The 27,993-nt window shown below is 36.7% G+C and overlaps 1 protein-coding gene across 2 annotated transcripts in view; it reads right to left on the bottom strand.

The window, feature by feature from the left end:
* Positions 1–1,066: 1,066 nt before the first annotated feature.
* Positions 1,067–27,993, bottom strand: part of LOC137258099 (H(+)/Cl(-) exchange transporter 7-like) — a 144,632-nt gene continuing 117,705 nt past the window's right edge. The window contains exons 6-23 of one of the 2 annotated variants that reach the window (XM_067795659.1): positions 26,278–26,387; positions 25,317–25,460; positions 24,729–24,821; positions 24,189–24,347; positions 23,563–23,673; positions 20,456–20,571; positions 19,789–19,933; positions 13,534–13,624; positions 12,136–12,305; positions 11,776–11,811; positions 5,339–5,515; positions 4,586–4,671; positions 3,999–4,116; positions 3,105–3,173; positions 2,386–2,475; positions 2,119–2,208; positions 1,759–1,839; positions 1,067–1,210 (exon numbers count right to left, since the gene is read on the bottom strand). In XM_067795659.1, coding sequence (XP_067651760.1) covers positions 1,112–1,210; positions 1,759–1,839; positions 2,119–2,208; positions 2,386–2,475; positions 3,105–3,173; positions 3,999–4,116; positions 4,586–4,671; positions 5,339–5,515; positions 11,776–11,811; positions 12,136–12,305; positions 13,534–13,624; positions 19,789–19,933; positions 20,456–20,571; positions 23,563–23,673; positions 24,189–24,347; positions 24,729–24,821; positions 25,317–25,460; positions 26,278–26,387 — 1,985 coding nt within the window. In that variant the 3' untranslated portion in view covers positions 1,067–1,111. Of the gene's footprint in view, positions 1,211–1,758; positions 1,840–2,118; positions 2,209–2,385; positions 2,476–3,104; positions 3,174–3,998; positions 4,117–4,585; positions 4,672–5,338; positions 5,516–9,631; positions 9,689–11,775; positions 11,812–12,135; positions 12,306–13,533; positions 13,625–19,788; positions 19,934–20,455; positions 20,572–23,562; positions 23,674–24,188; positions 24,348–24,728; positions 24,822–25,316; positions 25,461–26,277; positions 26,388–27,993 lie in introns of both variants that reach the window. The other variant, XM_067795658.1, reaches the window with a different exon arrangement.

The following is a 27,993-nucleotide window of genomic DNA, read 5'->3' as shown; positions in this document are numbered from 1 at the left end:
TGGATTGTCAGTAGTCACAAAAAAATTAAAAACAACACTTCTCTACCCTTTCAGACTCTCATCATAACCCAGCCCGTCATACTACAACAGACAGCTCCTGTTGTGGAGTCTTAGAAAGAACATGGGATTTAAATGAGACGTATTTAGCTTTAAGTAGATTTAATTACACTTCCACCATAATCAATTATAGAGTGACCTCAAACCTACCAAAACTACAAAATACACCCAAAAATTATTGTCATCAAATGCTGCAATTATGAGCATGCATTGGTGAGGGTTTATCTGAATCTAATATCCCAATATTACAACTTGCAAATATACAAAGGTAATCAAAAATTCATAAAAATAACAAGACAACAGAAATTCATGATAAATTATGAAATTCACGGGAAGATCAAATTCTGATAATGAAATGTCTGGATCATTCATGTTTGCATTCCACTCAACATTTGCAAAGGAGGACCTCTTTGAAAAAAGATGGCTATTTTCATTCTTAACAAAAGTTGAGTGGTATGGTATGCTATGAGATGTTATGAAGGTACCAGTACATTCAGGATTTAAACTGAAAACAGAATATACAGTTGGTTTTTAAATAACCAAAAGGTCACAACCACAAAATGATAAATTCATCCAATCATATTTAAAATTTACACTGAAAGAAATAATTATCATTTGTATTGTTCCAACATTAATAATCAATACATACACAGGATATGATACAGCAAAACCTGACCCCAAATAGCCAATTCCATTCTACAAGTATTTCAATAAAAAACTGACTAGGCACTATTTGAAAGTGAAGCTGTTGTAAAACATCCAAATATTTGCATCACACAAAAAAAATCCAATAGAAATGACTTCCTTGCCATTTTCAAACTTTGCACTTGTATTACCCAACAGCTGTCTTCCATCTACTGTCACATTCGTATAACAGCAGGTTACATTCAGTGAACATGAAAGAAGAGTCGGTCTGTTGGTCAAGTGTCATCTTCATCTGTGCATATTCATTCAAAGAGACATGTGAGAAGGGAGACAACTCAGAAAGGAAGGGAGATAACTCTGGTTTGACTTGTAAAATTCATTTAGAAGATTCCAAGGTTGTTGTTTGAATCTAGTTGTCTTCGATTTTCAGATTTTCAATCTTTAACATTCCATGCTTAGACTCTGCTCGATATTTAGCTAGATCTTTTCTTGTCACCATTCCGAGGGGCTGAAAACAGAAGCAGATATGCTGATTAGTGGACAAATATTGATAACGTTCAGTTATAAGACCTGGGTTCCATACCACAAAGTGATCTCTATAATGTGATCATTATAAAGGCTTATGGCAAATCTAACACTACTATCTCCTTCAGGAATGAGACCAGATACCTTTCTTCAGCAAATATTAAAATGTGGCAATTAAAACTAAAACTCACATGTATATTTAAACCTGTGTTGAAACTGCTGAATATATTGTTTGAACATGATTTTGTTTGTATTTCAATTTCATTTTGATTTCATTTCATATCATATTCAAGAAACAAAATTAAGACTTTCAAAATCAAGACTGCCATTATAATTTTTACAACCAAAGAACTAGAAATTATTTAAAATGAAAATGCTATTTTTCCCATTTAATCAATTATGATAGTAGAAAACTTAACAGTAAGGTGATGACTCTATCCTGTCATTATGGATCTCTCTAAGTAAGTGCTCCGTTATGTCAAACAATAATTCAAAGCAATTTCATCATTTAGATTTTCATACTGAACTTACTTCATTGTCATCACTGACTACAAGTAGATGCCTCAGACCAAGACCTCGAAATATTTTAAACACTCTGGGCAGTGAGAAATTCTGGAACAAAAATACATATAAATTTACATAATCAACATGTATTTTTCTCATGGGATTAACAAGAATCTTCAGAAACTTCTACATGCCTCGGGTTGCCTTTTGGAACAGAACACTTAATACAACAAACCTACTACAAACTGACATCTCTCACATTCCCTTGATGAATTCTTGAGAGGAATCCACTCACCAACTAGCAGTCTAGCACCCATAAAAATTAAATATTTTCAAAGACCAAGTATTAGTTAGTTGTTGACATATACAGATGGCCAGTGAACTCACCGGCCCAACTGTGTAGGGAGTTTTATTCATGTAAGGCCGGAGATCTACAAGGTAATCCCTCTCTTCTTCAGAAATATTGGCCTCAATTTCCTGAAAATAATCATCTTGTGAAATTTTTAGCATGAAAATACTGGAAAATAAAATCAGTCCTTAAATAACATGTTCACTGGATGTTACAAATGAAAATGTGTCTATTACAATTTGTTCTACACCTTCCTTTCTTTATGCCTTTCAGCAATGACTGCCGCAAAGTTTCAGCAACCATACCTCTATTTTTGTGAGCTCAACAGGGTAAGGATCATCAAAGTCAGCCATTGTGACATTTGATGGTGGCAACATCCCTTCAGGAGCAAAGATCTGAAAAAAAAAACCCAAACCACTGAATATGAGTCAATGAATTTTCACATTGATTTAGCAATATTCCAGCAATATCACGATGAAGAGAGCAGGAATGGTCCTCACAAATTGCAGCTTGAATCAAACATGAGCTTTGTGGCATGACAAGTCGCATTTAAAAAATATGCCTCCCAAAATATGAAGACATATTTATCGAACATTAGTTGATTTTTTTCAAACATATAATTATCATGCAGAACCTTATTCAATACCTTGAGAAAAAAATTGATGACAACTAACATGGATGTTCCATCAATAAAATCTATTTTATATAATGCAAAGAAATTTCTTGTAGCAGTAGTTGGATATCTTAATCTTAATTTGATCATCTGGGTATTCAAGATTAGCTTAAAGGTCATTATGGAAGTCATTACAGTGAATGATGATTTCTATATCAGTTCCTGGGATGAAAATAATCATAGCATTGACATTAAAATTACGTATGATTCAAGCCACAGGAAATGGTTGGCATTCTTTAATTTTTCTTAATTGGTCGAGATAACTTAAGCACTGATTATCACATTTTTGCTGATTCAGGTTTCAGCAGGAGTCCTGATAATTAATTAATTATTATGCAAGGTCTCATTTACCTTCTTTTTCAACAATGTTAACAACTGGTTTTGTAGAATAAGTCCTTTTAATTTTCCGTGACGTAGATTCTGAAATGAAAGATAGAAATTACCAGATGATCACTCTGATGGGAATGGCAGTTTAAATGCATCGGTTCATGTTACTGATAATAACCTGAAAGGAATTAGGAAAGATATAGTACATGTACGTCAAGGAGAGATATGTTGGTTCAAAGCCCACGCTCATTATCCAAAGCCTAAAGAGCCTGTGGGTTGTCATTAAACTTTACTGAATGGTGGTGTGAGACAAGGATCAGGTTCTGGTCTGGAGCTGTTCCTATCATGGGATCATGCTCTGATAGGGAATGTCATTCTGGAATTAGGTTCTTGAACTTGAATGATCTTCTGGGTATTAGCTTCTGAAAGAGGGTGGTATTTTTGTCATGGAATCAGGGTTTGGCAGAGAATGGCATCTTTACAGTGAAATCAGAATGTGGTTGGGGATGTTGATCTGGGATTAGTTTCTGGTAGGCAACCATTCTTATTATAAAGTCAAGTTTTGGTAAGTGCCAGTGCTCTGGGACCATGTCCGGGTAGGATATGGTGACCTGGATTTATGTTCTGGAAGGTAACTGTGCCTTTTTGATTAACTGAAGAATTAGGGGGATAGTGCTTTAGAATCAAACTTGGTAGGCAACTGTATTCTTGTAGTGTAATCAGATTCTGGATGGGGATCTGATCAGATCAAGTTCTGGTAAGTGACCTTCTTTATAATGAGGCAATGTTTTTGGATCAGGAGATGGTGATCTTATCATGGCATCATATTCTTGTATGTGTTCCAGTCAGGGACATGGATTGAATATGTGGTTGTTATGAAATTTATCACACTGTATGTACCATGGATGGAGCACTGACCTTAGGGTCCGGTTCGATGATTGGGAAGCCACAGAAAGTCTCTGTGGCGAGGACGTCTATAATATTTCCTACAGTCTCTAATGGCTGGAATGATAGCACGGGATGACTCATCACCTCACTGTGGAGAACAAACAGGTCAGAACACTATTTTCATCAGGGATATGGACAAAGGGATGAACAGAAACATCAGGTAACACTGACCTCTGTATTATGGCAATCACAACTCATACACACACACATGGACTTATAATATCTATAGCTTTAAAAGGTCATAAAAGATGTGGCTGAAAACTTCTGAGTCTAAATACAAAGGATGCATAGAACACAACTGGATGAACAAACAAAACTTTCCACTGTTAAAGGCTGAAACCAATGCACGACCAAACTGTACATCGTCATCCCTCGCAATAACACCCTTTGTGATACCATGGATTCTGTTAGACCACAGGGTAATCTGTAGCTCCCAAAATGACAGTATGATAGCAAACATGAAAGTAACTGAGTGACCACCTCCATTAATACAGTCCATCATTCCCATAGTTAACCTCGGGTTTCAGCGTACCCCCTACCTTTCCCCCTGTACTCACCTGGCCTTGACATGATCACAGAGAGGAGGGGGCTCGGACACAAGGAGGGGGATGCCACTCACTTCCACGTTCATGTCATACAGGCCCTGCAGATACATCAACAAAGATCTCATCATCAAAAGGAAACAATGTCAAGCAGCACACAGTCAAAAATTCTTCAACAAGAAATCACACACAATAAAACTGTCTTTATCATAACATTTTAAACTTCATCAGTGTTCTCTGACATGTAAAAACTCCTATTTCATATGTCCTCTGTACTTGTAGGACTCATTTTCAAATGCCTCTAAGTCCTGTACGACACCTCTATGCTTGAAGATGTATGAGTCAAGCACTGCCAGACAATTTCTGATTGCCCTACCTTAACAATGGATACCTGAAATCATGAGTCAAAATAATACTTGCTTTCTGAAATGATTCTGTTTCAGTTTGTTTTTATGTCAAGTTGGAAAGAAAATCCAACAGAGCATACATTCCTCATGATGGTACAATTAAGTGTAGATCAGAAAGAATTCAGAAAAGCATAAAATATCCATAACATACGGATGCAGCCTTTATTATTTACAGAACTACCTGATTAAGTTTGTTTCCAAGATAAAAATAGTTCAAATCCTCAACCCTGACAGGCTCAGATAATAAAGTTCACCTGACATGACCTGTGATGGTTTGATAGATCCTACTACAAAGCGGTGGCACATCTGACAAAAAAATATGTGATTTTGATGAAAAATTGAAAGCTATGGCCACACTCACAGTTGTAAAGAAATCTCCCACCCACTTGGAGATCATCAAGGCAAGCATGATACAGAGACCAAATGATATGTCTCCAGTACACTCCACAATGATAACTGTCAGACTGATCGTTGTACGGAGGATGCCACCTAACTGGGCTGCAGCTCCTATTAAAGCGTATTTGCCAACATCTTTGGCCTGAAATAAAACAAAACCTCATGTAACTCTATTTAAAACAGGTCATATTTACACAATGAAACCTCATCAATTCAAAATCTTGGACTGAAGAAAATTTGAGGTTTTTTTCCATATTCCACATGGAACAAAAATATAAACTACATTGTACTTCAATTTCTATAAGGATATTTATACACGTTTCCATGATACAAGTAACTGAATGATACTGAAACTTAATATTGACGTCAGTAATTTTTGCCAAATGGACATATCAAAAATCAATCTGATTTGTCAATAATTAGTGGGTAAAAGACTCACTGCAGTCATAGCAACTTCTACATCTTTACTCATATATTCAGCATGGCCAAATAACCAAAACTAATAGGGTAATACACATGTACAAACAAACTGTGTCAGAGAAATTCCAGGATCTTGTCATTTCTTCTGCCAGAGAAATAATGCTGACGTGATTGTTCACACACTTTAATTCTGTCTATTTCAGATTAATTTTCGACATGCACCTTTACACTTTTTAAACTGTAGCAACAAATTTTTAAAAAATATTACGTACTTAGGTAAAGACCCCAATAATTGTCAGTAAACCAAATCCTACAAAGAGAATGATGGAATCACATGCTTCCGTGACATGATTCCAATGCAGTGTTCTGTAATCACGCTTTAAATGTGCTAGACACAAAACTTGCAAAATCAGGAAATTAATAATGTCATAACACACTAAAATTCCAAGTAGATAGCATGTGTCACCTTCAAAGCAGCCAGTAATTATTCTTAACCTGCATTCCCTATTTTATCACTGCAAGACAATATATTTGAAACCAGTACATACTGAAAGACTATACATGTTTAGTAGAAACCAAACACATCGCTATATTAAAAGCCGACATATGTTATTATTAGAAATGTTGATTAAATATATTTGTACAATAGCTCTACACACAACACTGATTAAATTGTTTGAAACAATAACATTCTAAATATTCAGTTATAAACTCACACAAAGAAAATTTACCATTAACACTTGGGCTCACTCAAAAGTGCCAACTAATTTAAGTGTAATCATAACATTCGAATTCAAACATAACAGTAAGGAGATACTAATGAGCTAAGGTCGAGGGTTTCAACAGGAAAATAGACAGGAACAGGAAAATTTCGAAACAATTTTCAACTCACTTCTACAAGTTTTTAAAACTTTATGTAAAACATTCATTATTTTATTATTTAAACCAAAGTACCACAGACTCATTGTTTCCGTGTTCCCTTGCAGTGGATCAACAGCCTACATGGTCTTGCTTACACTACCTTCTTTGCCACCTGTTATTCTTCATGTTACCAACCAATCAAATCACAGTCTGGTTCCAGTGGAAGAGGGAATAGGTGTTTTCTGGCCAATCAGAGCTCAAATTACATTGGCAACATTTCATGAGCAACATATTCAATAGTTCTATGGTTCTTAGCACTACCATTGCTCCAAAGTCAAACAATGGTCAAGGTTTTCATTCTTTGGATTTTTACATCAACTCAACGCATTACATGACGAAACTTAGACATGCATGCATTAAGACTGATGGCAAAAGGAAGAGACTCCACAAGAGTTCAATGAACTACTACAACCTAATGAAGTGAGTGAGTGAGTTGGGTTTTACGTCACTTTTAGTAATATTCCAGCAATACCATGATGTGGGCACACCAGAAATGGGCTTCACACATTGTACCCATGTGGAGAATCGAACCCAAACCTTCGGAATGATGGGTGAAAACTTCAAAGACTAGGCAGCCCCACTGCCCTCCTAATTAAGTCTGTTATAAGGTTTAAAAAAACCACATGAAATTACTAGTATGCTACTACATTTACACTATATTATGTCAGGGGAACACCATAAAGTGGATCCACACATTGCTTCTATGAGATGTATTAAACATCTCATCAGGTAAACCTCTATCCAGTATGCCATTTCACTGCTGATGGTGAAGAGAACATACTTGTAGCACACAGATTCTTTTGTAGAACAGAATTGGTATGATTCCAAATGAAGCCCAGCTCTATAGAGACCTCAAAGGCAATATGTGATACTGTGATTATGCATACCATGTATTAATTAGGGCAATGACACCTGAACTCAGTAAGCAGTCTCTCATTTCAAAATGGTCTGTTAGAGAATAACATGGGGGTCACTTAAATTATGATCCAAGGCCCTGATTTCTCGAAACAAGCTCAAGTCTGAGTTTTTACTTAACTTCACATATTTACTAGTACTCAATAAATAGTAAATAATGCTGTCATGCACTGAAATGCACACAAGCAAGAGAGACACTGGAATTGCAACTATTAAACAATAAAAGTGGTTAAAATTTTATAATGAGCATAATGCTGTTCATCCTCGATATCGCCAGGGTATACGTTCCGATAAGTCTCCACTATACCCTGGAGGCATCTACGGCTCAGCCCAATAAATTTATTACCTCCTTTGGCTGGCTCTTTATTCAATCAGGTGTCTACGCTGGGAAGTTGAGCGAACCAATCACAACTTGCTTTCGCTTTTCAAATTATCTAACCGATTAAAGTTGGCAAAGCAAACCATGCAGAGGTTCTCTGAAAGAGGTAGGAGTTTTTTGCACATACACAAGCATTTTTTAAAAGTTTCGGACCTAAAAATATTTCTGTATGAATTCCCCCAAATCTGAGTCGCACTGCGAGCAAACTTTCGCGCCTGCTACCTTTCTTGACACTGGCAAGCTCGGTTATATAATGACGGCCTAGCTGATTGGCTATTGTAAGAATGCGGAGCCAGCAAAGGGAGGTAATAAAATTATCGGGCCGACCCATAGATGCGTCCAGGGTATAGTAGAGACTTGTCGGAACGTATACCCTGGAGATATCGAGGATGAATGCTGTTGAGCACATATTTGTTTATGAATATTCATCAAATTTAAAGGTCAGTTTCTTTCACATGTGTTATTCTAAATCAACAAATTATCAATTAATCGAAAAAATGTTTTCTTTACAATTGATAATTATTTTTAATCCTCCTTTCGATCAATTTTCAAATATTTTCAATCATCAGAACATTTAAGTACAGTAGACAGGTTTTTTTAGCTGTTTTGGCATTTGAATTTTCGAAATGCAGTTGAGTTAGAAGTTCAGATGTTTCAAATGATCAGAACACTAAGTTTGAAATTGGAGCGAAAACTTAAGTTTGATATGAGAAACAAGGTCTAGGATTTATGTTGAGACCATTATTCCAGGCACCATCATCTCAAGGAATGTGCCAAGAATATCATATAAGGTGGCAGTAACAATGAAGACTGGACAGAATGATAAATCTCAGGTTTATGCATTCCACTGCAAACATTTCAAAGGTAAATGTTTGTCCCTTTGGCAATTTTTTCTTTAAAAGTGGCAGCTAACTCAAGACATGCATAAAGAACTACTGAAACGAATTCTGTGAATAATTGTGTTCATTATCAATCAGTTGCTGGGAGGAAATCTATGAAAATAACTAACAAGACAAACAGTGAATTAAACTCAAAACATGGTGACACATATTTCATTTTAATAAGTACTCTATTCACTGGACAGAAGACTGTGTAATTTATTTTAAGACGGTTCACTGAACATTCTGGAAATTTGTAAATGGTCTGTAAATGGTCTAGACAAGACAATCCAGTGATAAACAGCATGGGCATCGAACTATGCAATTGGGAACCGATGATATGTGACCATTTTAATTGCCTCTTACAAGAAGCATGGGTTACTGAAGATCAATTTTAACTTCTAACTCAGATCTTCACGTGTCAGTTTATAGACAATAAATACATGCAAATAGTTATTCATTTTATAGGATGTTCTTTCAGTGAAAGTTAACCATTCTGACATATCTGTATCTACTGCGACTCTCCCATTGAAATTAGTCATTATCTGGGCTGGCACAGAAACACAAGGTGATAGTATAGATTAATGGAACTATTATTAAAGAATAAATCATAAACTACAAAATAGAGTACTAGTCAAGGCACACATACTACCACAACCGAAAAAAGGAATTGTCACCATTAAGATTGTGAACAGGCAAAAAACATCTCAAACTTTGCCAATCAAAGTTCACATACAATACTCACCTCATTTTTGTGCATACCTTTCTTTATTGCCATATCTGTGGCATTGGCTAGTATAGTCTGACAGGTCAGTAATAAATAAAAACACCAGGTTTAATATACAAACAAACCAGCAGCAGTTGGCAGGCAAATAGTATATGACAAATATGCACAGAAGTTTAGGTCTGTTCATGACGTTAGGTTAGAAACTTGTTACAGTAAACAATATTTCTAACAAGCAAGGGAACAACATATTGTTGACATAACAAACAGTCTTCTCAGATGCCATCTCTTGCAGAAAATTATATTTTGAACGTGGTTGACAAACTGTGGTATTAATGAATTAAAATTGTTTGCTATTCTTAGGTGGGCAGGTATTGGCACTGAATTTATTGTTCAAGAGACATGAAAACAAATACTCCCCCCCCCCCCCCCCCAACTTCAGGAAAATGATCACTCCTCAGACAGAAAGAACTGACAATGCTGGAGAAAAATGGAACTTAGATGCTACCTTTCTGTGAAAACTAGTGCATGTTCTGAAGCACAGATTGAAAGACTTTCCTAAAACAAAACCTTGATTCTTAATCTGCCCTCCCAAAACTCCTTACACCAGACCCCTTTTCAGTTATACACATTTATGTTCATGTCAGATCTTTCATTCATCATCTTGCGATCCTGAGACATTACTGTACATTTAGTTTTTATGACAGTCATAGGTGGAATTCGATTGAGCGGTTTACCAAAACCTAAAATATCCATGTCAACTTTGTACACTTGTTGCATGATTTTATGCAAAGCATGGTCAGTGCCAGTTCAGTCTGTACATCATGATTATCACTGATACTGCACAAGCAGTTTCATGCTCACAGCAACATAGTATTTTAAAATAATCTGAGAATTTCACCCAAGTATATTGATATATTTCATATCTAAATACACAAATGTAAGATTTTTTATCATACAATCATTTCTACAGATTTTTTTCAGGTTGTAAAGAGTAATAACCCAGATAGCATTCACAGTTGAACCAACACTGGCCCAACGTTTGCTAGTGTTGGGCCAACGTCTGCCAATGCTGAGCTAAATATGAATGCTATCTGGGACCAAGTTAAGTGAAAACTACAGCTTACCGTCAATGGCAATGATATTATTTGATTGTGATATCATCGTGTTACTATGACATCACCATCAAATGATGTCACTAACCTCTGTTTTGTCCATTCATAAAGAGTTTTATACCAACTTGAGTTAAAACAATGGCTAAGCAGCTTCGTTGGCAGATAGATTAGTGGCTTCATTCATTGTGATGTCATTGTAACACAATGATGTCATAATCATCTGCAAAGCATAATAATGCAGTTGCATTGCACCAGTGTCCAATGTAATTCAAATAAGATCTTAGTTCTCACTACCATAAAACAATATCCAAAAACATACCAAACAGATTATGTCAAAATGACCTCTTGCTCTTTGATAGAATTTGGAAGCACTGAAGAACCCCTGCTGATCATAATGTACCTTCCTCAAGCTTCACAGCACTGGTGACACCCATTCAAGCCTAAGCTTAAAAGGTGTCGATATAAAATTTGACACTGAACAAAAGAAAACCTAATACCATCAGCTGCTTGATGTGGTAAACAAGACCAATATTGATCAGATGATAGGATGAACTGATGTGACTTGTAACAGAAGGTCATAGATATTTGTCTCACAATGAAATGTCCTTCTGACTTATGATACGGTGTCCCAAATCTTTGTCAGATGATGAAAGCTTGGTCTGACGTGACTCTTTTATGTCCTGGATCTTTGTCAAACGATGAATGGTTGGTCTAGCATGACTTATGACAAGATCTACTAGATCTTTATGTAAGATGAATGAATTGTCTGATGTAACTCTTGTATGTCCAGACTTTGTTTAATGATGAAAGGTCAGTGTGACATGACTCAAAACAGTATGTCCTTGATATTTGTTTAGCAGTAATAAGAACTAAAACCTATACTACAGACTGCAGTGATACCTCCAGCAAGATATAGTCAGATCTCTCCCAAATAATGTCTGCTGTGGAAGCTGATTTAAATGGCAGTCACAAATCTACATGCTACATCTATGACTTAAGCTGAAGCTGACAAAATGGTCACAGTTTCACTCAGTTGGCCCTCAGACATACCTGTGTATTAAGTTGATCTGAAGTTGTGGCCCAAACCTTAAAAAGCATTTTATAAAACACTAATACCTACTCAAGTTATTTTTACATGATTCCCCACATTTTTATCATTAAAATGGACATCTTTCATTCATTATATCAAATGATCAGAATTTCTGTATAGGTAACATCACTTTTATTATGTTCAATCTCATTATGAATATGGCTACAAGTAACTCCCTGTCTAAATCTGTGAAAATTTCTAGTCATGAAAATATTAACAGACTTCATTTAATAGGTAGGGATATTTTCAATACTGTAAGAGAAATGTAATTTTATTTTCATAACTCATTTGCTAAGTTGTATGGGAAGTATTATACTCACTTGATCTGGAAACATCTGTATTACACCAAGGCCAACCAATCGGCCCCAGGCGGCACCAATTGCCAGAGACGGAATAAACACTCCACTCGATACACTCAAGCCATAGGTCCACACCCCGAGCAGGAAAAACACGATGATGAACACAACAAGGGACACAACTCCATATGACTCTGAAAGAAGGAGGAGGTCATTGAGAGGAACCTTATCACAAAAAGTTAGAACTATGATTGATATCCATTCCTCCACAGGTATATATGAATTCTTATGCTGCAAACATATCTTTAATTTATAGAAGTGGGTGAGTATGGTTTTATGTCAATTTCAGCAATATCCAACAGTTTGGGACACTAGAAGTCAAACCATTCAGTTTGACAAGCAAACCCACTAGCCATCCCAAACTCCCTGGTGTACTAGAATATCAGCCCCTACTGGATTCCGTGGCAAATTTTTAAGAATTCCACGGCAAATTTAAGCAAATTCTGCGCGCCATTTTTCAATATTCTGCAACACATTCTGCGGTTAAAACATTTAGAAAAAAGAACAAAAACATTATACAGACCTACACAGTTTAATTCTCAAGCACAGATATAAAGTTAAGTCGGCAGTACACATCACATCTTGAGCAAGTTTGATGACATGCACCAACGTCGCCATCTTTTTCTGTGTTTGAGAATTAAACACTCCCTGAAAGTTATTTCCCTCCTCTCATTCGTAACTTTGATGCAGATGACCAAATTCCGGTTTCATGCAAATAACAATTTTATATTTAGACGAAATCTGAAATAATTTCTATTTTCAAAGTGATCAATTTTAAGAACGTAATTGCAGTGTCAAATTCATCTAATTTTATTTGAACCATGCCTAAAACTTGATTTATTAATAAAGTATCTTTAATCGTAATTATTTTGAAAATGTTGTCACAATAAATATGTCAGTTCGGTTTATGTGTAACAGATCCTACTTCTGACATTAACTCGTTTCGTTTCGGCTATCAGTCAGTTTTCGCTCAAATTTTTAAACAAGCAATTTCTGCAGCAGAAAAGTGGAAAATTCAGCACAGATTCTGCAGGAAAATGTGTTTTCCACAGACCAGACGGTTTTCTGCATGGAAAGGTAAATTCCGCGATTTTTTTCTGCAACCGCGGAATCCAGGAGGGACTGCTATATGACACTCCTGGTATTAGAAATATCATCACCAACATCATCATCATTGATGTAACCACATGATTTTAAGTTCTTCTTTGTTATTATCGATGACCTAGCGTCGCAGTCGATCATATTATTCCGAATTGTAAAGCAAGACTGAAACACCCATTTGGGATTATACTTCATGTAAAACACGTACAATCAATGCCCTGGATGATTTCACCAACGTCCACCATGACAAGTGGGACTTACCTATGGGGTCGTGCAGCAAGGCCTTGAGGCATCCCTCTGGCGTTGTAAGGAAGAGAGTAGACATGGCATTATGGCCTTTGTCACAGAACATCTGAAAAGAAAACCACAAATAAAGCACTGTTCCACTGACTCTGTTGGGCAATGTTGAGCTCGCAAAGTAATTGGATGGGTGACAATTGTTTGGCAGCTTAACTCCTTAGAGTTCTAGGACATCAGCCCTGCCCCACAAAAAAGCACATGTGGTCTCACCTTACTTGTTTGAGTGGCATTTTAGAAGTTGACGTGTACAATTAGGACAAATTGTCATGGATAACAACTTCTTTATTGCGTGATTGTGACATTTCGATACAGATTCTTGTACCTTCCTGCTTGACAATGGTACAAGAATCTGTATTGAAACGTTGCAATCACACAATAAAGAAGTTGTTATTCACTTCTTAGGCAAGTGAATTTGTTCAAAATTGCCTCTGTTCACTCAGCAGAAAATGAGTTTCTGTTTGACTATATGTTATGATGGTGCATATCTTACGTTTGATGTGACGGCTGTTTGACTATATGTGAGCTCTATGATGGTGTGCATCTTATGTTTGAGGTGATGGCTGTTTGACTATATGACAGCTCTATGATGGTGCATATCTTATGTTTGATGGGATGGCTGTTTGACTATATGTGAGCTTTATGATGGTGCATATCTTATGTTTGATGGGATGGCTGTTTGACTATATGTGAGCTTTATGATGAAGCCTATCTTACGTTTGACGTCATGGCTGTTTGACTATTCGTGAGCTTTATGATGAAGCCTATCTTACGTTTGATGTGATGGCTGTTTGACTATTCGTGAGCTTTATAATGAAGCTTATCTTACGTTTGACGTGATGGCTGTTTGACTATTCGTGAGCTTTATAATGAAGCTTATCTTACGTTTGACGTGATGGCTGTTTGACTATTCGTGAGCTTTATGATGAAGCCTATCTTACGTTTGACGTGATGGCTGTTTGACTATTCGTGAGCTTTATGATGAAGCCTATCTTACATTTGACGTGATGGCTGTTTGACTATTCGTGAGCTTTATGATGAAGCCTATCTTACGTTTGATGTGATGGCTGTTTGACTATTCGTGAGCTTTACAATGAAGCTTATCTTACGTTTGATGTGATGGCTGTTTGACTATTCGTGAGCTTTATAATGAAGCTTATCTTACGTTTGATGTGATGGCTGTTTGACTATTCGTGAGCTTTATAATGAAGCTTATCTTACGTTTGATGTGATGGCTGTTTGACTATTCGTGAGCTTTATAATGAAGCTTATCTTACGTTTGATGTGATGGCTGTTTGACTATTCGTGAGCTTTATGATGAAGCTTATCTTACGTTTGATGTGATGGCTGTTTGACTATTCGTGAGCTTTATGATGAAGCTTATCTTACGTTTGATGTGATGGCTGTTTGACTATTCGTGAGCTTTATGATGAAGCCTATCTTACGTTTGATGTGATGGCTGTTTGACTATTCGTGAGCTTTATGATGAAGCTTATCTTACGTTTGATGTGATGGCTGTTTGACTATTCGTGAGCTTTATGATGAAGCTTATCTTACGTTTGACGTGATGGCTGTTTGACTATTCGTGAGCTTTATGATGAAGCCTATCTTACGTTTGACGTGATGGCTGTTTGACTATTCGTGAGCTTTATGATGAAGCCTATCTTACGTTTGACGTGATGGCTGTTTGACTATTCGTGAGCTTTATGATGAAGCCTATCTTACGTTTGATGTGATGGCTGTTTGACTATTCGTGAGCTTTATAATGAAGCTTATCTTACGTTTGACGTGATGGCTGTTTGACTATTCGTGAGCTTTATAATGAAGCTTATCTTACGTTTGACGTGATGGCTGTTTGACTATTCGTGAGCTTTATAATGAAGCTTATCTTACGTTTGACGTGATGGCTGTTTGACTATTCGTGAGCTTTATAATGAAGCTTATCTTACGTTTGACGTGATGGCTGTTTGACTATTCGTGAGCTTTATAATGAAGCTTATCTTACGTTTGACGTGATGGCTGTTTGACTATTCGTGAGCTTTATAATGAAGCTTATCTTACGTTTGATGTGATGGCTGTTTGACTATTCGTGAGCTTTATAATGAAGCTTATCTTACGTTTGATGTGATGGCTGTTTGACTATTCGTGAGCTTTATAATGAAGCTTATCTTACGTTTGATGTGATGGCTGTTTGACTATTCGTGAGCTTTATGATGTGATGGCTGTTTGACTATTCGTGAGCTTTATGATGAAGCTTATCTTACGTTTGATGTGATGGCTGTTTGACTATTCGTGAGCTTTATGATGAAGCTTATCTTACGTTTGATGTGATGGCTGTTTGACTATTCGTGAGCTTTATAATGAAGCTTATCTTACGTTTGATGTGATGGCTGTTTGACTATTCGTGAGCTTTATAATGAAGCTTATCTTACGTTTGATGTGATGGCTGTTTGACTATTCGTGAGCTTTATAATGAAGCTTATCTTACGTTTGACGTGATGGCTGTTTGACTATTCGTGAGCTTTATAATGAAGCTTATCTTACGTTTGATGTGATGGCTGTTTGACTATTCGTGAGCTTTATGATGAAGCCTATCTTACGTTTGATGTGATGGCTGTTTGACTATTCGTGAGCTTTATGATGAAGCTTATCTTACGTTTGATGTGATGGCTGTTTGACTATTCGTGAGCTTTATGATGAAGCCTATCTTACGTTTGATGTGATGGCTGTTTGACTATTCGTGAGCTTTATGATGAAGCTTATCTTACGTTTGATGTGATGGCTGTTTGACTATTCGTGAGCTTTATAATGAAGCTTATCTTACGTTTGACGTGATGGCTGTTTGACTATTCGTGAGCTTTATAATGAAGCTTATCTTACGTTTGACGTGATGGCTGTTTGACTATTCGTGAGCTTTATAATGAAGCTTATCTTACGTTTGACGTGATGGCTGTTTGACTATTCGTGAGCTTTATAATGAAGCTTATCTTACGTTTGACGTGATGGCTGTTTGACTATTCGTGAGCTTTATAATGAAGCTTATCTTACGTTTGATGTGATGGCTGTTTGACTATTCGTGAGCTTTATAATGAAGCTTATCTTACGTTTGATGTGATGGCTGTTTGACTATTCGTGAGCTTTATAATGAAGCTTATCTTACGTTTGATGTGATGGCTGTTTGACTATTCGTGAGCTTTATGATGTGATGGCTGTTTGACTATTCGTGAGCTTTATGATGAAGCTTATCTTACGTTTGATGTGATGGCTGTTTGACTATTCGTGAGCTTTATGATGAAGCTTATCTTACGTTTGATGTGATGGCTGTTTGACTATTCGTGAGCTTTATAATGAAGCTTATCTTACGTTTGATGTGATGGCTGTTTGACTATTCGTGAGCTTTATAATGAAGCTTATCTTACGTTTGATGTGATGGCTGTTTGACTATTCGTGAGCTTTATAATGAAGCTTATCTTACGTTTGATGTGATGGCTGTTTGACTATTCGTGAGCTTTATAATGAAGCTTATCTTACGTTTGACGTGATGGCTGTTTGACTATTCGTGAGCTTTATAATGAAGCTTATCTTACGTTTGACGTGATGGCTGTTTGACTATTCGTGAGCTTTATAATGAAGCCTATCTTACGTTTGATGTGATGGCTGTTTGACTATTCGTGAGCTTTATGATGAAGCTTATCTTACGTTTGATGTGATGGCTGTTTGACTATTCGTGAGCTTTATGATGAAGCCTATCTTACGTTTGATGTGATGGCTGTTTGACTATTCGTGAGCTTTATGATGAAGCTTATCTTACGTTTGATGTGATGGCTGTTTGACTATTCGTGAGCTTTATAATGAAGCTTATCATACGTTTGATGTGATGGCTGTTTGACTATTCGTGAGCTTTATAATGAAGCTTATCTTACGTTTGACGTGATGGCTGTTTGACTATTCGTGAGCTTTATGATGAAGCTTATCTTACGTTTGACGTGATGGCTGTTTGACTATTCGTGAGCTTTATGATGAAGCTTATCTTACGTTTGATGTGATGGCTGTTTGACTATTCGTGAGCTTTATAATGAAGCTTATCTTACGTTTGACGTGATGGCTGTTTGACTATTCGTGAGCTTTATAATGAAGCTTATCTTACGTTTGACGTGATGGCTGTTTGACTATTCGTGAGCTTTACGATGAAGCTTATCTTACGTTTGATGTGATGGCTGTTTGACTATTCGTGAGCTTTACGATGAAGCTTATCTTACGTTTGACGTGATGGCTGTTTGACTATTCGTGAGCTTTATAATGAAGCTTATCTTACGTTTGATGTGATGGCTGTTTGACTATTCGTGAGCTTTATAATGAAGCTTATCTTACGTTTGATGTGATGGCTGTTTGACTATTCGTGAGCTTTACAATGAAGCTTATCTTACGTTTGATGTGATGGCTGTTTGACTATTCGTGAGCTTTATAATGAAGCTTATCTTACGTTTGACGTGATGGCTGTTTGACTATTCGTGAGCTTTATAATGAAGCTTATCTTACGTTTGATGTGATGGCTGTTTGACTATTCGTGAGCTTTATAATGAAGCTTATCTTACGTTTGACGTGATGGCTGTTTGACTATTCGTGAGCTTTATGATGAAGCCTATCTTACGTTTGATGTGATGGCTGTTTGACTATTCGTGAGCTTTACAATGAAGCTTATCTTACGTTTGATGTGATGGCTGTTTGACTATTCGTGAGCTTTATGATGAAGCCTATCTTACGTTTGATGTGATGGCTGTTTGACTATTCGTGAGCTTTATAATGAAGCTTATCTTACGTTTGATGTGATGGCTGTTTGACTATTCGTGAGCTTTATAATGAAGCTTATCTTACGTTTGATGTGATGGCTGTTTGACTATTCGTGAGCTTTACAATGAAGCTTATCTTACGTTTGATGTGATGGCTGTTTGACTATTCGTGAGCTTTATGATGAAGCTTATCTTACGTTTGATGTGATGGCTGTTTGACTATTCGTGAGCTTTATAATGAAGCTTATCTTACGTTTGATGTGATGGCTGTTTGACTATTCGTGAGCTTTATGATGAAGCCTATCTTACGTTTGATGTGATGGCTGTTTGACTATTCGTGAGCTTTATGATGAAGCCTATCTTACGTTTGATGTGATGGCTGTTTGACTATTCGTGAGCTTTATGATGAAGCCTATCTTACGTTTGATGTGATGGCTGTTTGACTATTCGTGAGCTTTATAATGAAGCTTATCTTACGTTTGATGTGATGGCTGTTTGACTATTCGTGAGCTTTATGATGAAGCCTATCTTACGTTTGATGTGATGGCTGTTTGACTATTCGTGAGCTTTATGATGAAGCCTATCTTACGTTTGATGTGATGGCTGTTTGACTATTCGTGAGCTTTATGATGAAGCTTATCTTACGTTTGATGTGATGGCTGTTTGACTATTCGTGAGCTTTATAATGAAGCTTATCTTACGTTTGATGTGATGGCTGTTTGACTATTCGTGAGCTTTATGATGAAGCCTATCTTGCGTTTGATGTGATGGCTGTTTGACTATTCGTGAGCTTTATGATGAAGCCTATCTTACGTTTGATGTGATGGCTGTTTGACTATTCGTGAGCTTTATGATGAAGCTTATCTTACGTTTGATGTGATGGCTGTTTGACTATTCGTGAGCTTTATAATGAAGCTTATCTTACGTTTGATGTGATGGCTGTTTGACTATTCGTGAGCTTTATGATGAAGCCTATCTTGCGTTTGATGTGATGGCTGTTTGACTATTCGTGAGCTTTATAATGAAGCCTATCTTACGTTTGATGTGATGGCTGTTTGACTATTCGTGAGCTTTATGATGAAGCTTATCTTACGTTTGATGTGATGGCTGTTTGACTATTCGTGAGCTTTATAATGAAGCTTATCTTACGTTTGATGTGATGGCTGTTTGACTATTCGTGAGCTTTATGATGAAGCTTATCTTACGTTTGATGTGATGGCTGTTTGACTATTCGTGAGCTTTATAATGAAGCTTATCTTACGTTTGATGTGATGGCTGTTTGACTATTCGTGAGCTTTATAATGAAGCTTATCTTACGTTTGATGTGATGGCTGTTTGACTATTCGTGAGCTTTATGATGAAGCCTATCTTACGTTTGACGTGATGGCTGTTTGACTATTCGTGAGCTTTATGATGAAGCCTATCTTACGTTTGATGTGATGGCATGGTGACTGTATGGATGTTCCTCAGTGCAGTCCTTGATGAAGTACATGAGGACAAAACCAATGATGGCACTGACAATAGCTACAACACCAGCCTCCAACACCTTCACCCACTTCTTACGATGCAAATATCTGTAACAGATCATAGATATATTCACAATAGTCAGGTTTCCATATTAACAGTGTCTGGACTAAGTAGTCACTGTGCATGTACGACAATAAAATGATCATAAATATGTTCACACTAAAGAGTTTTCCATATAAACAGGGTGTGAACTAAGTAGTTGCTGCATAAATGTCAATAAGGTGAGCATAAATATGTTCAAATCGCAGAGGTTTCCACATTAACAGGGTTTGGACTAAGCAATCACTGGGCATGTAGGAGAAGCAAGTGAGAATACATATGTCCACATTAGAAAGATTTCCACATCAACAGGGTCTGAACTAAGTAGTAAGTGAGCCTTAATGAAAATAAAGAGAACATAACTGAGTCCATATTGGAGATGTTTCCATATTAACTGGGCCTGAATTAAGGAGACACTGTGCATGTATGACAAGCTAGTGAGCATAAATACATCCACACCAGGTTTCCACAGTAACAAGGTCTACATATATTCTACAACAGACATACGACTAACTGTTTGTTGTACCTACTTTTGCCTGAAGACTGTAAGCTTATAGTTGAGCACGACAAACAAGGAGCCAGTTAGGCCCCCAAACACAGCCATCACAAGAAACACGGGGATCTCTATCAAGTCAAATGTTAAATTCTGAAAACAAGGGAGAAATTGTGAACATTCATAACATAATTTTACCACATCTCTATCAAGTCAAATGTTAAATGGGGCGGTGGGGTAGCTTAGTGGTTAAACGTTTGCCCATCACACTGAAGACCCTGGTTTGATTCCCCATGTGGGTACAAAGTATGAAGCTCATTTCTGTGATATTGCTGGAATTTTGCTAAAAGCAGCGTAAAATTAAATTCACTCACTCACTCAAATGTTCAACTGTGAAAACAAGGGAAAAATTGTAAAAACAACGATACAAAAAGTTGGGGTTTTGGGGCACCTTGTGCATCTTTTGATGATAGCCAGGCTTCAGCACTTGAAGGCAAGTACTTTTCAGCATTCGTGAGATAAACAAACTGTCAAGCAATGTTAGCAGCAGATTCACAGATATTTGTGAACAAACACAGATTGTTAAATTTAACCAGATGATTAAATTGTTAATATCAAGCACACGCAATTTAAAAAAAGTATCAACAAAAAATAATCTCTAATTGAATGATTTTCAATTTTGGAAAATTTGAACATTCTTGCTTGTAAATACATCAGAGCCAAGGCACTATGACTCATCTAAGTGTGTCAACATTTTATACCTGAAACTTAGTGAAAGTGTGATGTCATCATTCATCTGTGAATATTTTAACACAAAAATTACAAATGATATTTATATGAAATACATAAGTAAATTTCCACAATGTTTCATAAACTGTGACAAACTTAACTAACTTAATCATGAAGTGAGTGAGTGAGTTTAATAAGTGCTAAATGTGTTTGGAGAAATAATTTCAGTGCACGGTAAAGACAAGGTCAAACTAAAAATGAGGATTAACAAACAGAGCATGTGTTTTTATCTTAAATTCTTACAACCAATTCACCAAATTTTATCTAACCTCAAAACAAATAGATGAGCAATGGAAAAAACAGCTTTCTCAATATGAGTTAGAGAATATGGTTCTACACCGCCTTGAGCAAAATTACATCAATATCACCATGAGGAACACCAGAAATATACTCCACGCATTGTACCCAGAGTGAGTGAGTGAGTTTCACACATCATACCCAAGTGACAAATTAACCCAGGGTCTTTGGTTTGACAAGCAAACGCTCGCACCATTAAGCTGCCCGACTATTAGACTACCCAATGTCAAGTCTGAACACTAATAAGAACAGTAAATTGTTTCCTTAAGATAGAGTTAATCAAATTGTAACCTTGTCAAAAGCCGTTTTATGAGGCCGAGAGGGCAAGCATCTTGTTAGATAAGTAACAAGTAATGTCAGATGCCATTAACACCTCAAGGTGCTTCAATGTAGATCTGACAGCCACTAATTTCAGGCATAACATGGTTACCTGACGTGAGTTGTGTTTAACAGCTAATGCACGTCTGGGTCAGCTACTAGATCAAGACAATCAATACTCTCAAGCGAGTATACAATCTTAACTTTACGTCTTTAATTCTCGGCTTTTAATGAAACCATGTAATTTATAAATATAGCTTTGTTTTCAAGAAAGATATACATGTAGTGACTTTTTATGAGTTAATAGGGTTAGACAAGACCAATTTCAAGCCTTTGGGTCTTTTGATATTAAGCGGTCAAATAACCAGCCAGCTTATTGGCCAAAAATTACAATATGCTGCAATGCAGGTTTCTGTAGAGCAATAGGCATTTGCTTATGTCAGGAGTTGAAAGTATTTGTACACAGATACAGGGGGGATATCAACTTGTGCAAAAGTTATGCTCATGTTTCTGCTACTGGAAACCAATTTCCAAAGAAATCATCTTTTGAGAAGGTCATTTGGGTTAAATGACACAATCAATTATAAAAATTAATATATTTTGTAATGAATATATCAGAGCACATTGCAATATGTATCTATTGAAAACATATTGCAGTATTCTTGTAATACTAACTTAGGTTAGCTTTATCATAAGACATACATCTTTGAAGAAAATCTCTGAAATACATATTTGAACAAAAACATGTTGTTGAAAAGTGGAAAGGTTAAAAAAAACACCATAATTTCCATCATTCAAAGTTCTCTCTTCTGCACCAAAAAATCTTTTGGGAAATTAGTCCTTGCATCCTTTTAGTAGATGCTTTTAGGATCTACTTTCAGACAGCACTTGAAATATAAGTGCATGCATACAGCTGTCTTTTAATCTACTTGGGGTCACAAATTTCATTTTTTATCCCAAAAGAAGTGCAGAAGTATTTTTAGAGTGAAGTCCAAAAGGCGCAATCAAACCTAACCATACTGATAAAAGCTAGCACAGGTTCTTCAGTAGCTGAATTATGGTGCTCTAGTTTGTCGATTTGAATAATAAAAGGAGAAACAAAGCCATGTTCAAAATAAATACATTTCACATTAAATCAATGTATCAATATTACTACATGTTAAGTTAATCTTTTTAAGAGCAAAATTACATTTACTTGTCAACACTTCAAACATATGGTCATCTCCAAATCAGCTAAATTAGCTAAAAGCTCCGGCTGTATTCTCACCATGGAGTGGGAATGAAAACTGACCACACGCTCAATCTTCAATCAATAACAAGATGAAAGTGTTCACTGGTAAATGGAATCTAACACATTATAAATGGAATTTTCATCATCAATATACACAAGGCAAGAGTTCAGTAACCAAGATCAGCGAGACTTGAATGCTCTGTGGTGTCATCACAGAGATGCTTGCATCCAATTCCACTACCTAGCAAATTGCTGGATGGTGCATGTCTGGCCTGCACAACACATCGCATGTGCAACTGCTGGGAAACAAGTGCACCACTGCCTGACACAGATACAATATTTATTAAACAGTATAATCAACTGGTCACAAGTCCCACACATGGCCATGCAAACTCTGTCTCTAGTGTATTCAAACAAATGAACAAATTGTCTGCGTCCATGGATAGAAGGATGTTCTGGGAACGTATCGAAAAAAAAAACAGCGTCCGTGAAAAGAACAATGTACTCACTGGGAATGTGTTAAAACGGACAAGACCTGGCGAGGACAGATGCGTGGGATGACCCTCAAAGGCACTTAGGAGAAAGTTGGTGGCAAAACATGCAATCATGGCGGAGAAGAACTGAAATTATATAGTCTAAATAGTTATATTAAACAGAGACAAATTTGATGCAATAATTTCCTGATATACTCAAAAAGGTTTCGATACAAGTCAAAACTGACAAAAGATATGGTTTGGGTTCTGACATAAAAGCCACAAACATTGTGTACATGTGTCCAGAACAACTCAGATATCAGAGAAATATCATGAAAATATTAACCCATCAACACTAACTGCACAGTCTACAATGGGCTGGTGTTGGCAGCATAACTGTGTACAACATATGGGTCTTGAAATATATACATACAATGTTTTTTTTCTCTTTAAAGAAACAATCAAAACACTTTAAAAAATGTTTATGCTGTATTTTGAAAATCCTAAAGCATTAAGTATGTACTATCTTTTGTAGATAAATATCCATCCAAAACATCACATTAATACACTACGAATATTAGAAAACAGTTGCTGAAGGAGTCTGAAACATCTTATCCATAAAAACTTGTCACATATTGATGACCATCCGAGCAGACACTCACCACTCTCCACACAAGTTCTGTGTTCCAGAAGCTTGCTGCCTCCTCAACACTGAACAGCGTTCCTCCGACCGGGGCACCGAATGCAGCTGACACACCTGAGGCAGCTCCGGCAGCCACAAAGTCACGGATTTCATGGTCCGACCGGAATTGGTCATAAATCTGATAATGTCCATATATGACAGTCAAACATAATTTGACGAAACTGATGCAAATTAAAAATACTGACGTTTCATACAGAAGAAATCATTCATCTTACAAAGTGAATCTTGTTTTAGACTAGCTCTTGAATTGTGTTTAAGAATTGTTTGTGTCATGTAAGAAACATATTTATCATTTGAATTGTACGAAGACCTTTCTAAGCATCATAATTACTAAATTCCATCCAGCAAATTTACTCCTTTAACTAGAAGAAAAGATAATCCAGTTTTGGGCTCTTTTCCCAAATAGTGCACAGTTGTGCATGAGTTACCTACCTTTTCATGAACTGGCAGTACAGGAGTTACCCACCTTGGAGTGAGCTGGAGAGTGAGAGTTACCTACCCTGATTTCCTTCTTCTTCTTCCCACACCAGTGTATCCTTCCCTTCCCTAGACCAGCAGCCATGATGCCCCCTGAGTGAGCCATAGGACCTTCCTGAATATATAAGGATGATTTACACTTGTGAATATGCTACATCTCTGTCTCAGCGATGTTTACCTCGTTGACCAGCTTCACCAATAATTAAAACCCATATCTATGCAGATATACATAAATTCTGTTTACAAGATTTTACCCAAGTATGGAATTATACCATAAAGTTACGTTTGCATTGTTATTTCTGTTTCATTGTTTGTTATTCAACAGACACATCAAGATGTTTTCTGGGTTTCTTTTAATTGTTCCATGTTGCACTTAGCAAGATTCCAAATTATTGACACTGGAGGTTTGAAAATGATCAAATCTGGAACAAGCGCTCCAGTGATTATCATATATAGGCAGTTGGTTTAAGATAACAAGTATCAACCAAACCTTCATGTCTGGACACCAAATCCTGCTATTGGCTTTCAGAACAAACTTGGGGTGCTTAATACCAATTCTAACTATGATGGCTGTAGGTGTAACTGAAGATATATTGGAATGGTTTCTCACCTTTCCACATGCCAGACCCCCCAGGATGGACAAAATGACCCCAAAGACTTTGGAGATGAACCCCCCCAATGTTAGCAGTCCTGGAATACGAACTCCGTTGAGGTAGGACTTGATTAATGGAATGCCACTACCAGCTGCTTTGGGCTGAAAAGATACACAGGAAAAATGACTTAATTGATGGATTATGAAATTTGAACTTTCTCCACCAAATTTTATTCTTGGTCCATCCCCATAATAAAAAGCTGCTTTTGTGCATAGAAAAACAGTAGTTTATCAATTTTGAATAATCTGACCAATTATGTTTTCAGAGTCAGTATCAAATTCTTTTGTGGTATTTTCTGTACTGAAGCATATCATAGAGGCCTGTAAAATGTTCTGTCCAAAACAGGCAGTCAAGTGATAGACTTGAATAACTTTAAAAAGAATTTAACTTTTAAATTTTTGGAACAAGACTTTTTCATACATTATTACTTGTAAGTATGGCCCAAATATGACAAAATGTAAACATCGTATGATAATATAAACGTCTCCCTAGAACATGCCCTTCCCACTGCTAATACACAACAGCATATGTAGATGATGGAAAATGACATAGTTGTGACTGTGAACCAATAGACAGTCAAAAGACTAAATCATTCTATTCTCGCTGAAATATTCTCAGTGAGTGAGTAAGTTTAGTTTTAACACCGCATCCAGCAATATTCCAGGGATATCAACTCTGTAAATATTTGAGTACGGGCTAGAAAATCCAGTGATAAACAGCATGAGCACCTACCTGCGCAATAGGGGACTGATGACATGTGTCAATTAAGTCAGCGAGTTTACCACCCGATCCTGTTAGTCACCTCTTACGACAAGCATGGGTTGCTGAAGATCAGTTCTACCCCAGAACTCCCGGAACTCCCAGAACTTTACCAACTGAAATATTCTGAAAATGTTTTGAGCAAAGTGTGTGACTCACCTGGACATATGTTACAAGAGCAGCACCAAGAATTGTGATACCCAAGTTTATTCCACACCATATCAACACTGGAATGATGAGACAGTTCTCCTTGGAGCAGCGGTCTAGATCTGGACATGCCATAAGGAAATCAAACTTGACTTAACACTGACAACTCTGATACTGACATCAACATCAGCTTCAACATAAACAACACCAGCTGTATCATCAACATCATCAACATCATCAACATCAGCTGCATCAGCTTCTTCATCAGCATTATCAGTTTCTGATTCAGTATCAGTAACACAAGTCTAGATACGCGACATATCTGTGTAAAATATGCATTGAAATTTCCAAAATATGCACTGAAATATATCTGTGTCTTCCCAAATATACAAAGGAAAATACTGAAACTCTTTGGTTAGTTAACGACTAGCTTACTCTGACTTACCAGCAAAAAACCCAAATACGTAACAGAAAATAGCTAACTTTCAAATGTTACAGGCTGATGCGGTAGAGACTGTTTTGCCTATACTGACATAGAATACACACATTTAAAGTAATGAGTGGGTATCAGAAAATTTCAGTACCCACTGAAGATCAGTAGTACCCATATATAACAGACAACATAGGTAAAATACCAACATTGCAAAAAGCTTATCTGGAGTGCAGTCAGTAACATCAACATCAGCTCTAAACATAAACTATGTCGGCTTCAACACCAACAACTTTAACTTCAATTCCAACATTAAAATTCACATCAACACAAATAATAATACTAAGTGGCACAGTCTGAATGAAATGATATTAACTGACATAGACAATGATATAATACTGGTTAACCTAAAACCTAAGTACACAACACTGAATTTGTCTATATTTGTGTGTATTCACAAGTCTGAGTTTCCTTCTTATATGATGAAACACATATTAAGTTTTCAGCATTTCTTCCACTAGAATCTCTCTCATTAGGAAGTAAGTAGCCTAATTTTGTTTTCCCTTCTCCATTATTTCATCAATCTATCACAGAATGTACCACTAATAGATTCCTCGTCCCTCCCATCCCCTGCTTGAAGCCAAGTCTGTTTATACAACAACAACAGTGTCTATTCTTTCACCACCTACATGAAGCATCTTCACCAACAGTCATTAGTGCCCTCATCTACCGACATTGTTCCACCTAACCTGTTAACAATTAGGTCTCTCCTTGTGAAAAACACCCTCCCACACTTGGCGGAACACAAGGGGATGCTCAAGGTCATTGTGGATATTCCTGCTGCCTGAGATGTAAACTCTTTAGTAGCTGTAGGGATGCATGGCTACTGTACTTGATCACCTACCACAATAACACTGAAAATAGTGCCACAGGACCTCAAAATTCAGGAATTGACTACAGGGCACTTACTGAACTCAGCAATTATTTCAATCTGACGTCGGAGAGAAAATGAACTAGTTAAAATGTCAAGGAAACTCAAAATTGGGAAATGATTGTTCAACAAGGCAACTGATAATTTCACTGATATTTACCTAAACAGTAACCATGTTTCTAATGTTGTAACCAATAATACCAACAACAAAATTCAACAATCTTTTCACAGAGCTCTGCACCAAACATGAAAAGATTTTATGCTATATGACTATAAAAAAGATCTTATATGAAAGTAGTGTTAGAATGGTTCTACGCCGTGATATTCCAGAAATGGGATTCACACACAGTACCCATGTGGGGAATCG

Source organism: Haliotis asinina, chromosome 12, assembly GCF_037392515.1.
Source record: "Haliotis asinina isolate JCU_RB_2024 chromosome 12, JCU_Hal_asi_v2, whole genome shotgun sequence".
Classification (NCBI taxonomy): Eukaryota; Metazoa; Mollusca; class Gastropoda; order Lepetellida; family Haliotidae; genus Haliotis; species Haliotis asinina.
This window is presented reverse-complemented; position numbering and strand designations above follow the sequence as displayed.